General features: G+C 43.0%; 1 protein-coding gene across 1 annotated transcript in view; it reads right to left on the minus strand.

Moving 5' to 3' along the window:
- Positions 1–17,440, minus strand: part of LOC137562125 (zinc finger protein 850-like) — a 178,175-nt gene that overhangs the window by 88,016 nt on the left and 72,719 nt on the right. The window contains exon 4 of the mRNA XM_068273457.1: positions 5,978–6,723. Coding sequence (XP_068129558.1) covers positions 5,978–6,723 — 746 coding nt within the window. The remainder of the gene's footprint in view (positions 1–5,977; positions 6,724–17,440) is intronic.

Genomic DNA, 17,440 nt, shown 5'->3' on the forward strand with positions numbered 1-17,440 from the left:
AGCATACATGCAATGAAAAGTATGCTTCCAAGTCATTACTGAGCATGTGCAAACAGTCCGACGCAGCTAATAACGTGAATAACGCACAGCATGCAGTACTTTCACTTAACATGCAGCGTTACTCACCAACGCAATGTGTGCACTGTGAATGGGGCATTGATTTTTCATTGCAGTTAGTTATTCTGCGTTAAATGTTGTTTTAACGTGCGACTAACATCGCACTGTGAAAGAGGCCTCAGTCTGGTTAGCAATCTTTTAGATATTGAAAAATTACATTTCTTAGCATTAGTTTAACCCTTTAAGCAGCTAATTTACTTAGAGGCTTGCAAGTGCTCCAGGCCAATTTATTTCAGCACATTATTTTATTTATTATCTGTAACATATGCTTGCTATAGGGTTGCAACAGTATGAAATTCCACAGCATAATAATCATCTAAAAAAAATACCACGGTATGACGGTATTACACATTTATTTGGATCCGAGCGCCCCCCACTCCGGGTAAAACTGTAAAAAGGCTCACCCTGCTCCTGAAAAAGTCCTAGTGGCGTTAGAGATAGGTGTAGCCAGTAATAGGTGGCCGCAGCATAGGTAGCCAGGGATAGGTGTAGTCAGTAGGTGGCCGCAGCATAGGTAGCCAGGGATAGGTGTAGCCAGTAATAGGTGGCCGGAGCATAGGTAGCTAGGGATAGGTGTTGCCAGCATTAGGTGGGCGCAGCATTGGTAGCCAGGGATAGGTGTAGCCATTAGTAGGTGGCTGCAGCATAGGTAGCCAGGGACAGGTGTAGCCAATAATAGGTGGCTGCAGCATAGGTAGCCAGGGATAGGTGTAGCCAGTAGTAGGTGGCCATAGCATAGGTAGCCAGGGATAGGTGTAGCCAGTAGTAGGTGGCTGCAGCATAGGTAGCCAGGGACAGGTGTAGCCAATAATAGGTGGCTGCAGCATAGGTAGCCAGGGATAGGTGTAGCCAGTAGTAGGTGGCCATAGCATAGGTAGCCAGGGATAGGTGTAGCCAGTAGTAGGTGGCTGCAGCATAGGTAGCCAGGGACAGGTATAGCCAATAATAGGTGGCTGCAGCATAGGTAGCCAGGGATAGGTGTAGCCAGTAGTAGGTGGCCATAGCATAGGTAGCCAGGGATAGGTGTAGCCAGTAGTAGGTGGCCGTAGCATAGGTAGCCAGGGATAGGTGTAGCTAGTGATAGGTGGCCACAGCATAGGTAGCCAGGGATAGGTGTAGCCAGTAATAGGTGGCCGCAGCATAGGTAGCCAGGGTTAGATGTAGCCAGAAGTAGGTGGCCGTAGCATAGGTAGCCAGGGATAGGTGTAGTCAGTAGGTGGCCGCAGCATAGGTAGCCAGGGATAGGTGTAGCCAGTAATAGGTGGCCGCAGCATAGGTAGCCAGGGATAGGTGTTGCCAGCATTAGGTGGGCGCAGCATAGGTAGCCAGGGATAGGTGTAGCCATTAGTAGGTGGCTGCAGTACAGGTAGCCAGGGATAGGTGTAGCCAGTAGTAGGTGGCTGTAGCATAGGTAGCCAGGGATAGGTGTAGCTAGTGATAGGTGGCCACAGAATAGGTAGCCAGGGATAGGTGTAGTCAGTTTTAGGTGGCTGCAGCATAGGTAGCCAGGGATAGGTGTAGCCAGTGATAGGTGGCCACAGCATAGATAGCCAGTGATAGGTGTAGCCAGTATTAGGTGGCCATATTATAGAGAGCCAGGAAGGATGCAGTGGCGGGGGCTACAAATACTTGCCGGCGGGTTCTGCATGCTGTACTGGCTTCATTCTTTTTCCTGTTCTTGCGTATCATCTCCTTGTAATAGCGCCCAGGGGGTGCTCTTTCAGGGAAATGGGATGCAAGAACAGGAAGAAGAATGAAGCCAGTACAGCATGCAGGACCCACTGGCAAGTATTTATTTATCCCCGTCGTTGTGCGTGCGCCCGCCGTTAAAACGAGATTGTGCATAGTATGATTACAATGACCAATTAAACCGCAGTATACCATCATACCGCTATATTGCTGCCTCCCCTCTGTGAATCCCTCCACTGGCTTCCTATCCAGTCCAGAATCAGATTCAAGATACTGTGTCTGACCTACAAATCTGTCCACAAAACCTGTCCAACCTACATTTCTGATCTTATTTGGAGCCTGACCGCCCCCCGCATCACCCACTCCCACCCTAAAACCAGGAAAAATCATGCTGCTAGAGAGCCTCCAGCAGCACCTGCACTTACCTCCCTGGAATTCAGCACTGCAGTTTCTCCATTCTCCAGGTGGAGCTGTAACCCTGTAGCGAGATTGCCGACTGTTGTCATGATGACAGATGGTGATCTCACCAGGGGATGCAGAGCCTCTGTAGACAGGAAGAATGGCTACCGGGATCTGGATTCCCCTGGGAGGTGAGTTAAAACCCCCGCTGCGCACTATGCTCTGCACAAGCCTCCCTGCGACTACCACCAGTCAGGCTCAGGTTTACTATTCCTAGCTGCTTTTTTCCACCCTGAGCCCAACTCGGGGATACCACCAGGGAGGTTAAACACCAAGATTTTAACGCTATAATAAAATGCATTTTAGTATGTGCTGTATGTGCTTGAGTATAAACTGAGATTTTTTTGCTCCCAAAATACCCTCCAAAATATAATCTCAGTATATACTTGGTTATACTATTAGACAGTAGTGTTCTGAGTGTGTATCCCAAAGCCAGGGCTTCCATCTGCAAATGTGTGCTTTGGCCAGTATGTACCTGAACAACAATTCAAACCATTTTTGCCATATAACAGTTTAACACATAACCTCATCCAGCAAGGAAAAGAAGTGTGCGTTCCCGCGCGTGCATTCCTATGCACGTGAAAATAGTGAAAAAAAAAAAAAACACCAAAGAAAAAATACACCTTTATTTCAAATAGCATATTGTCACCATACTTTGTACTAGGGACATAATTAAAATCTTGTGATAAACAGAACAAATAGGCAGATAAAATGTGTGGGTTTTATGCACAGTAGCAGTGTTTATATTAAAACTATAGGGGATAAAATTGTATAAATAGTGTATTTTTTCATTTTTTCCTTGTTTCTCCCTTTAAAATGCATGAAAAATAAAGTAATTACTGAAAACAAATATCAACGCCAAAAAGCCAAATTGGTGGTGAAAAAAACACGATATAGATCATTTCAATGTGATTAGTAGTCATTAAGCTATTGGCAAATGAAAGGGATGAGCACTGAAAGGTGAAAATATTTAAAAGCTAAAAATTACTACATTTTCTAAGCCCAATGGTTAACACATATCCATAATACAGGAATACATGGAGAATGGTTTTCTATCAGTTTAAAAAACAGGGCAATTTAAAGATCAAAAAGGAAGCCTGAAATGATAGGGATATGTATGGAGGTGACCATAGTTACTTCCTTTTAAACACTACCAGTTGCCCGGCAGTCCAGCTGATGTCTTTGGCTGGCAGTAGTATCTGGATCACATAAAAGTATTGGAAGCAGAGGATCAGAACAGCCACACAATGTGCATAGATTAAAAGGAAATCAATATAGCAGCCTCCTTATCACTGGCACTTCAGGTGTACTTTAACATTACATGACACACTGATTAAAGCTAATGTGAACCGAAAACAAAACAGATACTTACCTAAGGAGAGGGAAGGCATAGAACCTTCCCGTTACTTTGCCAGTCACCTTGTTCTAGCATTGTCACCTCCGTTTTGAACTCCCCGCTGCGGGAGGCTTTGGAAGTGTTTGGGAGTCAGGGTGCTCCCGAAGATGGGCAGCTCCATGCTGCGTATGTGTGGGTAGATGAAAGAGTGCTCTAGCACAGGCACAGTACGGAGCCACCTGTCTCTGGTAGCACTCGGGCTCCTGAAGACTTCCAAAGTCTTCTGCAGCGGCACAGAGCAGTTTTAGGTTTGGTTGGATACTGCTACCGGGGCAACAGTGCTGGAACAAAAGACTGAGTGGAGCGGAAAGGCTCTATAGGACCCAAAGCCTTCCCTCTCCTCAGGTAAGCATCTGTTTTTTTTTTTTCTGTTCACATCAGCTTTAAATGAATATCCTTATATTAACACAGTCCATAATAGAAAAGTTAGATAGAAATAAAAAGGAGCACCGGATATAGTTTTTTAATTTTGGTTCTTTAATAACAATGACAGTATTAAACATAAAAAAAGATATTGACTAAAATTTCCACACAGCATACACTATAAACTCCACACTCAACAAGTTTCAATTCTTGCAGATAGATATCCTTAGTAACAATTTGCCGATAGAATGTGCTAGACCAACAGGTTTTGCCCTAAAAGCTGAATATTTCCATTTACTTAATAAGGCCTTCTGGCCCAAAATATCAGTTAGGTTTTAGTATAGCTGATCAAAGTTCATGTCATCTGCAGTTCTTGTAATGAGTCACCAAAACCCATGTACTTTCTGTGTATCCATGTTCTCTGAAGCTATATAGGCTTCCAGAATGCATATTTTAATGAAACTTTTAAAATTAAAAGTCATAATTATGTGATGCTGCAACAAAAAATGTTCATTAACCTATTTTGGTTCCTGGACGTAGAAACTACGTCCAGGAACCATGCGCGCTACCGTGGCCGATCGCGCGCGTGCACGCGCACTCCCGGCCGTGGATTCGGTAGCCAAGGAATCAATGTATCGGGCTATGGTGCCCGATCACGGATTCCTCTCCCCCGCTGAAAAAGCGACAGCTTCTCTCGGAAGCTGTGCTTTTTCTGGCCGTTCCCTTCCCGATGAGTCACTCTAAGCATGTGTTACGCTTAGAGTGACGTCATGTAAACAAACTCATGGCCGCCATCGTGTGGCCAAAAAGTAAAACTACAACTAACATTAAATAAAAATTAAAAATAACACACAATTACATTATAAAACTATACTTTACATCCCACACTCCCAAAAATACAAAAAATAAAATGTTTAATATAAAAAAAAAAAAAACATTACAATAAAAAAAAACAACATGTAAATATTTACCTAAGGGTCTAAACTTTTTAAATATCAATGTAAAGATGAAATATTTCTATATTTTTTTTATTTTAAACTTGTAAATAGTGATAGATGCAAAACGGAAAAAATGTACCTTTATTTCCAAATAAAATATTGTCGCCATACATTGTGATAGGGACATAATTTTAACGGTGTAATAACCGGGACATATGGGCAAATACAATACGTGAGTTTTAATTATGGAGGCATGTATTATTTTAAAACTATAATGGCTGAAAACTGAGAAATAATGATTTTTTTCCATTTTTTTCTTATTCTTCCTGTTAAAATGCATTTACAGTAAAGTGGCTCTTAGCAAAATGTACCCCCCAAAGAAAGCCTAATTGGTGGCGGAAAAAACAAGATATAGATCAGTTCATTCTGATAAGTAGTGATAAAGGTATAGGCTAATGAATGGGAGGTGAACATTTCTCAAGTGAAAACGACGGAACCTGAATGGGTTAAAGGACATCCAAGGCGAAAATAAACTAATGAAATAAACAATTGTTTCTATCTTCCTTCTCCTAAAAATGACTTTTTAAGATATTCCACAATTTTATTTTATGTTTAAATCTACTTTTTATGTTTTAACTGTTTTATTGTTTTTGATCAATGACACATTAACTGAAGTATGCCAGAGCTAAAATCTATGAACCATTGATCCTTTTTATCTCTTTCCTGCTCTCAGCAGCCATTTTCTGCTAGGAAAGGGGTTTATAGTTGGAATTTCTTATCAGTGAGGGTCACACTGTAGTCACTTCCTGTCTGAGTCAGGACTGAGTCAGCCACTTACATACCTGATATTTAACTCTATCAGGCAGAGAAAGAAAAAACAAAACGAACACAGCATAGTTATTTGTGTGCTAGGCACTGTACATACACGTCTATATCATTATGTCACATGTCACCTCGGGTATCCTTTAAAATTATGTTTACAGGCTTACTCCCACTCTCCAATGTATCTTCTGATGACTTCTCAGATGTGACTTTTGTGAGAAGCTCTTGTCACATTCTGGGCAACTAAATGGCTTTTCTCCTGTGTGAGTTCTCTTATGCTGAGTAAGATTTTTCTCCAGTGTGAAGCATTTGTCACATTCTGTACATTTAAATGGCTTTTCTCCTGTGTGAGTTCTCTGATGGTGAGTAAGATTTGTGTCCTTTGTGAAGCATTTGTCACATTCTGTACATTTATACGGCTTCTCTCCTGTGTGAATCCGAAGATGAACGTTTAAACTTTTTTGAGTTCTGAATGACTTATCACATTCAGAGCAAGGAAACGGCTTCTCTCCAGTGTGAATCCTCTGGTGAACTATGAGGCTTGATTCACTGATAAAACATTTCTGGCATTCAGAGCAGGAAAATGGCTTCTCTCCAGTATGAATCTTCTGGTGTTTTATAAGGAATGACATTTGAGTGAAAGATTTGTCACATTCTGAACACAAATAATTCCTCTCTCCTGTATGAATCCTCAGGTGAGCTATGAGGCTTGATTTCACACTAAAGCATTTCTGACATTCTGAGCAGGAAAAAGGTTTCTCTCCAGTATGAATCCTCTGATGATCTTTCAAGCTTGATTTCACAGTAAAACATTTCTCACATTCAGGACAAGAAAATGGCTTCTCCCCAGTGTGGATCCTCTGGTGTCTAATAAGCTCTGATGGACGAGTGAAGCTTTTCTCACACTCTGAGCACTGATGCGGCTTGTCTCCTCTGTGGCTCATCATGGGCTGCTGGAGATCCAGTTTGTTGTCAGATATTTTCAGAGTTGAGCAGAAATTCAGCTTTTTATCGTACCTGCAATTAAATAACTATATGTCATTTTTTACTATATTACGAGAAGTTTTGACAGTATAGTAAACAAATATATATACTGTGAATGTAGCCTAAAGGAACAATTTAGCCTAAAGTCAACAACACAACAGATATAAAAGACACATGGATAATTCCTTTCCAGAGAAAAACAATTCTAACATTGTAAAGATAAAGAAAAAAATACAAAGATTATGACTAATGTTTTTAAATTATTGTCACAGTAAATTTGGAAAGTTTCAACATATCTTACATCAGTGGATGCATCACAAATCTATAAACAGAAAAAAAAACACATTGATATATGTGGCTTGGGTACACTAGTAGAAAAATAACATTTAGGCCTCTTGCACACTACATGCGATTCAGATTTCTTTATACAATCCGATTTTTGATTCCCATCAAAAAACACAGCAGCATACAGTATTTTTTTTAATCAGAATAAAAAAATGGGATCGTATAAACAAACCGGAATCACATGTAGTGTGCAAGAGGCCTGAGCCAGGGTAACATTGTGCTTACATAACACGTGTGTAAATGAAAACAACATACACAAAATAAGGCAATGTTTCACAACTATTTGTACATCTGTAGCAACTTTTCTTTTGCACTTGTGATTTCACATATACTCTTTATGCACGATTTTATTCATTTATTTATATTGCACCGACATATTACGCTGCGCTGTACAGAGAGTATATTGACTTGTCACTAACTGTCCCTCAGAGGGGCTACCAATCTAGTCCCTACCATAGTCATATGTCTATTTCGTGTAGTGCATGTATCATAGTCTAAGGCTAATTTAGGGGGAGGCCAATTAACGTATCTGTATGTTTTTGGGATGTGGGAGGAAACCGGAGTGCCCGGAGGAAACCCACGCAGAGACGGGGAGAACACACAAACTCCTTGCAGATATTGACGTGGCTGGAATTTGAACCGGGGACCCAGCGCTGCAAGGCAAGAACCACTACGCTACCATGCTGTCCAAAATTATTTAGAATTAATCCTGAAAATAATAAAGAAACTTGACGCAAAGAAAAACTTTCAGCAAGAAGTTACATCTCTTGATCACAAGCAAAAAATAAAATAAAAAATGTCTATATAGCCCAGGCACCCTAACACTGGCAGCATCAGTATTTTCCCTCACTCACATTTGTACAGTGTAAAATCAGACATGTGTCATCCAGTTATAATGGTCACATTCAAATTAATAATTGTATTATATCACTGTAATGATCTGTGCCTGTGTCATCCTGCTGGTGGCAGCACTAAGGAACTTGAGGTGGACTTCCGCTGTCTACCAGCAGATGGCTCTCATATTGCTGGGAGCAGTGCAATTCCTAGGCTCACCAGCAGATGGAACTGTAAAAGATTCTGGTCAGTCACCTGAGCAATGTGCTGCATATTTAAGGCCGGACTTCCTAGCAGCACATTGCTAGGTCATTTTGCTTGACTCCTTGCAGGGTTGTGACTCTGGCCAACCTTCCTGTGCTCCTGAACTCCGTTCTTATATTCTGAACTCCTGGTATTTGATCCTTGCTAGTCTGACTATTCTTCTGTATGCTGATTGTGCTGAGACGTGTCTGTATATATTGTATTATTGTATATATTCTCATATTGTGTGTGTTGCTGTATATATTTGTATAGATAGATAGATAGATAGATAGTCAGGGTTCTGGCATTTTTTGGTGCACCACGCGTTGTTTGATTGTATATTGTATGTGTATGGTGATCTGCATTTGTACACTTGCATTATTGTAAATAAAACACATTTATTATTCTACTCTGTTGTGCAGATGTCAGTATTTCCATTGTGATCTTCTGGTTTTGTTGGAACCAAAATGATTGCCATGCAGAGATCGTGGATCTGCCAGTCTGGTTCCAGTCACGACCACGATCTGCATGGCCAATCGTTACATAATGACCTAGCCCACCCATATATTGATCACAGAAATACTGCAGATTCATCTAGCTGTACAATGAGTTGGAATTTTGATGATGTGTACTACTATGTCTTGCTCGCTGAGGATAACAAAAGTTATTCCTTCATGTATTTTGCAGCTTACTCCAGAAAGCAGCTTCAGCAGTATCTAACTTATCAGGCTATTAAACTGCTATTGTGCAATTAAGTACATTAGCCCATATACAATTAACTTTTTCACCTGAGTTTTCTCCTAGGACAGTGATCTGCAAACTTGGCTCTCCAGCTGTTACGGAACTACAAGTCTCATAATGCATTGTGGGAGTCTGACAGCCACAGTCCTGATTCATAAAGGCAAATGCATTGTGGGGCTTTTAGTTCCTTAAAGGTCAACTGAAGAGAGAGGTATATGGAGGCTGCCATGTTTATTTCCTTTTAAGCAATACCAGTTGCATGGCAGCCCTGCTGATCCTCTGCCTCTAATACTATTAGCCATAGCCCCTGAACAAGCATGCAGCAGATCAGGTGTTTCAGACTTTAAAGTCAGATCTGACAAGACAAGCTGCATGGTTGTTTCTGGTGTTATTCAGATACTACTGCAGAGAAATAGACCAGCAGGGCTGCCAGCCAACTGGTATTGATTAAAAGGAAATAAATATGGCAGCCTCCGTATACCTCTTACTTCAGTTCCCCTTTAACAGCTGGAGAGCCAAGTTTGCAGATCTCTGTCCTAGGAGAACATTTTTCAACTTCTTTTTAAAAGATGCTGGTAGGTGGCAACAGTTAGCAATTATTATTTTATTATTATTTATTGTATTTATAAAGCGCCAACATCTTACGCAGCGCTGCACAATAGATAAATGGGTTAACATACAGGTAGAACATACAGAAACTCACAACAAAACAAGATCATGCAAATGATTTGATAACAATACAGTGTCATAGGTCAAAATAGAGACTGTTCGAGTCTACAAGAGGGGTGGTTGCGAGTAAGATTGCATAATCAAGCTGGATACGTTAGGGAGGAGGGCCCTGCCGGAGGCTTACAATCTAAAGGGTGGGGTGGAGACAATAGGTGCGTCTTTTGAGAGGGGGTCTAACAGAACATATTATGGTGCTGGTGTAGGGGGGTATGCGAGCGTGAAGAGGTGAGTCTTGAGAGCTTGTTTGAAGGAATTAAAGGTGGGGGCGAGTCTGACGGCTGGTGGGAGAGAGTTCCAGAGAGTAGGGGCGGCCCTAGTGAAGTCCTGCAATCGTGCGTGTGACTGAGTTATGCGAGGTGCGACTAGGCGCAGGTCATTGGAGGATCGGAGGGGGCGGGCTGGTATGTGCCTGTGGACCAGATCAGAGATGTAGGTTGGGCAGGTCTTGTGCACGGATTTGTAGGCAAAGCACAAGATTTTGAAATTGATCCTAAAGCTGATGGGGAGCCAGTGTAGTGCTTTACAGAGCGGAGTTGTAGAGGTGCTGCGGTGAGAAGAATGTATCAGTCTGGCTGCCGCATTCATTACCAATTTAAGTGGGTCAGTACGGTTAGAGGGGAGGCCAGATAAAAGAGAATTGCAGTAGTCTAGGCAGGAGATGACAAGGGCGTGGATAAGGAGTTTAGTGGTGTCAGGGGACAGGTAGGAGTGGATCTTGGAGATGTTGCAGAGGTGGAAGTTGCAGGATCTGGCAATACCTTGGATGTGGGCGGTAAAGGAAAGTTCAGAGTCCAGAGTAACGCCTAGACAGCGGGCTTGGGAGGTAGGGTGGATTATAGTATTTTCAATAGTGACGTGCAGATCTGGGAGGGGTGCAGCTGTGCGGGGTGGGAATATTAGAAGCTCAGTCTTGTCCAAATTAAGCTTCAGGTACCTGGCAGCCATCCAGGAGGAAATGGATGTGAGGCAAGCAGAGACTTTGTCCATGGTAGAGGAGGAGAGGTCTGGGGTGTGGAGATATATCTGGGTGTCGTCGGCATACAGGTGGTAATTGAAACCCATGGAGGAGATGATTTTGCCAATTGAGGCAGTATAGAGTGAGAACAGTAGGGGTCCTAGGACGGAACCTTGAGGAACACCAACTGAGAGGGGTGTAGGAGTGGATGAGGAGCCATTGAAAAATGTTGTAAAGGAGCGGTTGGAGAGGTAGGAGGAGATTCAGCCTAAGGCTAGGTCCTGAATGCCCATTAGCTGCAGGGAGTGGAGGAGGAGGGAGTGGTCGACAGTGTCAAATGCCGAGGAGAGGTCCAGGAGGAGCAGGATGGAGTATTTACCTTCGGCTTTGGCAAGGGCGAGGTCATTTACCACTTTGGTGAGGGCGGTTTCTGTAGAATGAGCTGTGCGTAAACCAGATTGCAGGGGATCGAGAAGGGAGTTGGAGTTAAGGAAGTTGGTCAGGCGTTGGTGGGCTAGGCGTTCAAGAATTTTTGAGGCAAAAGGGAGGAGAGAGATTGGGCGGTAGTTGGATGGCAGAGCAGGGTCAAGTGAAGATTTCTTTAGCAGGGGAAGCACAGTGGCCTGTTTGAATACGGAGGGGAAGATGCCGGTGGAGAAGGAGAGGTTGAACAGATGGGTGAGCACAGGGGCCAGATCAGAAAAATGTGGGCGCAGAGAATCAGATGGGACCGGATCTAGGTGGCAGGAAGTGGCAGGTGAAGTTGCCAGCAGCTGGTTGACTTCCTCCACCGTGACAGGATTGAAGGAGGTAAGGGAGGAGAAAGAGGAAGGAGTCGGATGTGGTGGGGAGGCGGGGGCGATAGAGTGGAGGAGAGAAATATCCCTCCGGATGGTTGTAATTTTGTTGATAAAGTAATTTGATAGGTCAGTGGCTGAGAGGGTGGAGGTTGGGGGGGGAGGTGTGGGGTTAAGTAGGGCATTGAAGGTGGCAAAAAGACGACGTGGGTTGGAGGCTTGGGTAGCGATCAAGTGAGTGAAGTATATCTGTTTACTATCAGCGAGGGCAGCATGGTACGTCTGCAACTTGGTCTTGTATCCCAGGAAATCATGGTTGTTGCGGGATTTCCTCCATTTGCGTTCTGCAGCTCGTGTCTCATTTTGTAGTTTTCTTGTGAGGGCAGTGTGCCAAGGTTGGGGGTTGGGGCGACTGTTGGTACGAAAGGTCAGGGGAGCCGCATGGTCTAAGGCTGCAGAGAGGTTACTGTTGTATTGAGCTGCCGCTTCGTTGGGGCAGGTTAGGCTGGGGAGGGAGGAGGAGAGAGAGTGGAGGGGTGTGGCTAGTACATTGGGGTCAAGGTTGCGCAGATCTCTCTGCCAACGTCCAGTTTGGGGAGGGGGACAGGGGGTGCTGGATGGAGTGCGGGTGAAGGTGATGAGGTGGTGGTCGGAGATGGGGAATGGTGTAATGTCCAGGTTGGTAAGTGCGATGGCTTTGGAGAAAATTAGGTCCAAGGTATTACCAGCACTGTGGGTTGTGGCGTTAGTATGCTGAGTGAGACCAAGGGAGTTGGTGAGCGAGAGAAGCTGAGTGGCAGCAGAGGTGGTAGGCTCATCAATTGGAATGTTAAAGTCTCCGAGGATGATTGTTGGGAGGTCGGAGGACAGGATGTGTGGGAGCCAGGAGGCAAGGTTTTCTAGGAAGTGCGATATAGTACTGGAGGGGGGGCGGTATAGGACTGCAATAATGGCTGGGAGGGGATGGTAGAGGCGGATAACATGGGCCTCAAAGGAGGTAAAGTAAAGAGAAGGGGGAGGGGTAAGGACACGGAAGGTGCAGGATGGGGAGAAGAGTAGGCCCACCCCTCCCCCAGGCCTGTTATCTGGTCTTGGGGTATGGCTGAGGTGTAGACCCCCGTAGGATAGGGCTGCAGCTGCAGGCAGGTCAAAGGGGGTGAGCCAGGTCTCAGTAAGGGCAAGAAAGGTGAGTGTTTTTGAGATAAAGAGGTCATGGATAGTTGTAAGCTTTTTGCGGATAGATCTGGCATTCCAGAGAGCGCCAGATAGAGGGAGAGATTGTCTGAGTATGGGGCGGATGGGAATGAGATTGGGGCGAGAATGTTCGTGGGTATGGGGAGGGTGGGAGGTGCGGCGGGGAGAGGGGCTAGGTGGGTAAATTTGGTTGTGGTGGGTGAGGTGGGAAGTATGAGGAGGGGAACGGGGGGGCTGGGAGACCGGAGTGGGCCTGGGGTTAGGATGTGTGGTGAGCAGTGGACAAGGGACCAATAGGGCGGTGATTAAGGGAAAGAGGAGGAGGTATGAGGGGGGTACACATAATGATGTGTTGGGGATACATACTGTTGCACTGGGAGTGGTGGTGAAAATAGGTAGGGAAAATGGTGTAGCAGAGGTTGGAGGATACTTGGTGGTGGGCTTACCTAGGGCAATGGAGCAACGTTTAGTCGTTTATCAGTGCAGTTTGTTTTTATTTGGTGGGGTGGCTTGTAGGCTGTGCAATTCAGAATTAAGGGCAGAGATGATCTAGTTAGACAGCAATAGTGTGCAGCAGTACAGGTAAGTTACAACAAAGTTAATGTTACCTTGATGTGGTGCTTATTTCTGTTGAATTACTGGTGAATTCTGGTAAATTCGTTTGTGCCCTTTGAAAGCTGCCCTTAGAAAGAGCAATGAAAAGGTATACTTCAACTAGGGGATAGGAAAACGTCAGGAGCTGGATCAAGGAAAGGTAAAAAAGAAAATATCAGGGTGGACAAGTCCACCGGTTCCGCAAGCGTCACCCCATTTCCTCAAGACTGAACCCTCAGGGCTCACTGTTGTCACCTACCTGCATCATAATATTTTCAGACAGCACTTTAGCTTAGTAGTTGATCATTCACTTTATGAATTGTATTAGATGGTTGTATTTTTGCACTTCAGTTTATTATGCATGTATAATATTGTTAGTTTTGGATTGTATATGGTCCTCCTCTTCAGCACTGCAAGCACTTTTTTTTAAAGGCACATTTATTATTTGTTCATCTCGAGCCAGATTCTAATGTATGCAACGCTAAGATCTGATTGCAGCTGGGCATTATTTCACTTGAATACCTCAGTTTGATTTATCATTGGATATCTTGACTATAGAGTATTTGAGACTAATGAGAGAATGCCATGTTTTAAATGTTTTTAATTACATTAAATAGGACTGCACGATATATCTTTTTTTAATCGAAATCACAATGTGCATGAAGACGATTTCAGTATCGTCAGAGTGGCGATTTTTTTCATATCGGCCATTTTTCCGCATTCAATGCGGTCCTCAGCATTGCACGTGTACATCACCGGCTTGTTACTACGGCACGCTTCCTCCTTCCGGCCAGGAGACAATTTACCATGTTTGACTGGCTTTTTGTTACTCCTTGTCATACTAGTTCTTTTCCAACTGGGAAAATATTCCACAAAACTGTTCCGAACATATTCAGAATCTGTTATCAAGACAACTTCCTTAAGGTCATGTTCGATAGCCATTTGTATAGCTTTATACACGGCAGCAAGTTCCGCGACCTGGCTACTTTTGGGACCAATTTTGTATCCCGCGGATATCTCTGGAAATACGTTATTCCATACGATACCAATACCTGCAACCAGCATCTTTTCATCTCCTTCTGTGTGAAAAGAACAACCATCAACATATGCACATGGTAGTGATTTGCAGTACTCCTCTTCATAGGATTTATATGGAGATAAAGATTGCTCTTCCAGAAAATCGTTTTCTGGTGACTCATCTTTATGTTCCACATGGGTGCAATCATGGAGTTCAGCTAATCCTTGAGCAACTGGGTTTTTAGTATCCTGTTTATATTTGATTTCCAATGGCCATCCCATTAGGGACATTGTCCATGCAGTTATCCTGCTGTTTGACAGGTTACCTTCTTTTATTTGATCACTTTGTAAAATATTGTAGTGATTGGTGTGCAGTTTCCACGATGATCTTTTCACCTTGAATAAAACTTCTGAAATATTGCAAAGCCCACACAGTTGCTAATAATGCCTTCTCGCAATTATTAAATTTGATTTCAACTGGTGATAATGATTTGCTGGCATAAGCAATTATTTTATTCAGTCTTTCTTGCATTTGGAAAAGAACTGCACTCACACTGTTGTCGGTAAAACCTGTTTCAACATAGAAGGGTTTACCACCTTCTGGATAAGCAAGGCATGGGGCCTGTATGAGTTTTGTTTTAAGCTCAGATACGGCTTGTTCATGGCATTTATTCCATTCCCATTGTACTCCTTTCTTTAGCAGCTGCAATAGCGGCTTTGTAATCTCAACATAGTTATCTAAGAACTTGCGAGAATAATTCATCATCCCCAGGAATGATCTCAGTTCCTTAAGATTTGTGGGGGACTTTGTGTTTTTGATTGCTTCCACTTTCTTTTTCTGTGGATTAATTCCTTCTGCAGTAATTTCATGTCCTAGGAAATTTACCTTAGATCGGCACCATTGAGCTTTCTGTAGGGAAAGTTTAACACCTGCTTTTCTCAGCTGATTCAATACATATCTCAACTCTGAAATATGTTCCTCAAAGATTGTACTTTTGATAAGGATATCATCGACATAAGTTAGGGTACCTCGTTCTGCTGCATCAGGCATTGTTTTGTGCATAAACACAGCCTGCGTTGATGTATCCGTAATTCGTGGCCTGCGTTGATGTATCCGAAAGGCATACGGGACCACGCACATTGTTTATTACCGAATGTGAATGCTAGTTTGTATTGATCTCTTTCATCCACTTTAATTGTCCAATATCCTTGTGCGCAGTCAAGGGCTGTGAATATTTTAGATCCCTGGATTTGCACCAAGCATTGGTCAATGTATGGTACGGGCCAACCAGACATGTAGACACGCTTGTTTAGTTGTCTCAAGTCTGAGCATAGACGGAACTGACCATTCGGTTTGAGAACTCCGAGTACTGGATGATTAAAGGAACTGTGTACTGGTCGGATGATACCTTTCTTTTCCAGGTTCTTAACGATTTCCGATAGTGACTCATAGGCTGCTAGCGGAAGTCGATATTGTTTGATAAACACAGGGGGTGCATCTGGATCAGTCAGGATTCTTGTAACATGCAGGTCAGTTTCCCCACAGTCATAAGAGTCCTTGGCAAACATGTCCTGGAAATCCCAGAATAGCCTTAGCTGCTGTCGTTCTGATTCATTAGAACATCCATCAGCTATAGAGAGCTGTTCTTCCACCCGTTCCTGAAATTCTGGGAAAATCTCAGGTTGACCTACCTCATAAGCTTCTTCAAGCCTATTAGTTAGATCATTTGGGGCGTAACATGCTTGATCCTTACCCTGCTGGAGTAATTGATACTCGCTTTCATTGATCTCATGGTTGAAAATCAATGATGTTCCCTCGACATGACATGTACCTTCCTCAGGACTGAAAGGATAAACAGAGTGTATGTTGAACAATCCTTCAGGTGTTGAGAAATATTGTTGGTCCACTATCTGTTCTTCTGTCAAATATTCATCAGGTATTAATCCAATGACTTCATTTTGGAATCCAAAAGTGTAATATTCTGAGTCAATGGCTAAGCCGATCATTGTATCCTCCTGTAACGTGATACTATGAGGGCTCATGTTTTGCGTGACCATGTATAATGGTTCCTGATGAATATTTATTAGGGGAATTGGTTTTACCTTCAACCCCAATTGTTGCATCCGATTGGATAAACAAATCAAGGCATCTGCATTTCTTATCTTTTGCCCCTTCTTTACTTGAATGGGTAAGAGAAATGATTTACAACCTTCAGGGATTTTTACTTTTTCAGCGACAGTGATATCTACTGCATATGGTATTCGCTGTCCCCATCTCAGGGCTTGTTCTCTATCCTGGAATTCCTCTGGGTTTCCGGATAATTTGGACCACAGAACATTATTGACCAGATCAACCTGTATGGCAAATCGATGAATAATGTCGTTTCCTAAGTACATTTGGTACTGTGGTTCCTTTAACACACTGAAGACATGTTTTGCAGATTTGTTTCCTAGAGACACAGATAAAATGCATTTTGCAATCACATTATGACTCTGGTTATCGTGATCCAGATCATGGATCCATTCCTGTGTGGAAATAAATTTGATTATCTGAGGGTCTGTAACCTGCTTCAGCAGTCCTAGGCTTATGTAGCTGGCCTCCCTCAGATTTGAGATCCAACTTGGCATATGTTACCCGAGCAATATTATTTACCTGCACGGGAACCAGCACATTATTATTGGTTTTCTCGATTTTAACCAATGCTTGTGTATGGCTGGTTATGCCAGCAACTTCCCGACTTCCCCCTTTGAGGGCAATAGTTAATACATCATCTTCCAGAATTATTTTGTCAATTTTATCCTTTTGGATATTTATGATATAGAAAGATGTATCAATATTTTGTTCGGGTTTACCGTTTTTCAGGATAGTGACTTCTGGTATCTGACTGTTTCGGAAATGGATTTCAACAGAGTTAGGCCTTTCCTCAATCATATAGCACTTGCGTTGCAGTTGTGCATTGCTGGAGCGCTCAAAATCAATTGGAGTATTGACTTGAGCCCATATTGCTTCATTTATGAAGTCAATTATGGAATTTAGTCGTTTGAGCAGATCAATTCCAATGATCAATCTATCATATGGAAGATCAACAATCAAAGTTGGATGTTTAATGACTTTTTTACCAATCTTATATGTCAGCCAGGATGTGCCTTTCACTTGTAAACTATTACCACCAACGCTTATCAGCGCACCGTCCAAGGCTTTTAATCTTGGTTTCCTTTTTGA

The sequence above is a fragment of the Hyperolius riggenbachi genome, chromosome 3 (assembly GCF_040937935.1).
Source record: "Hyperolius riggenbachi isolate aHypRig1 chromosome 3, aHypRig1.pri, whole genome shotgun sequence".
Taxonomy (NCBI): domain Eukaryota; kingdom Metazoa; phylum Chordata; class Amphibia; order Anura; family Hyperoliidae; genus Hyperolius; species Hyperolius riggenbachi.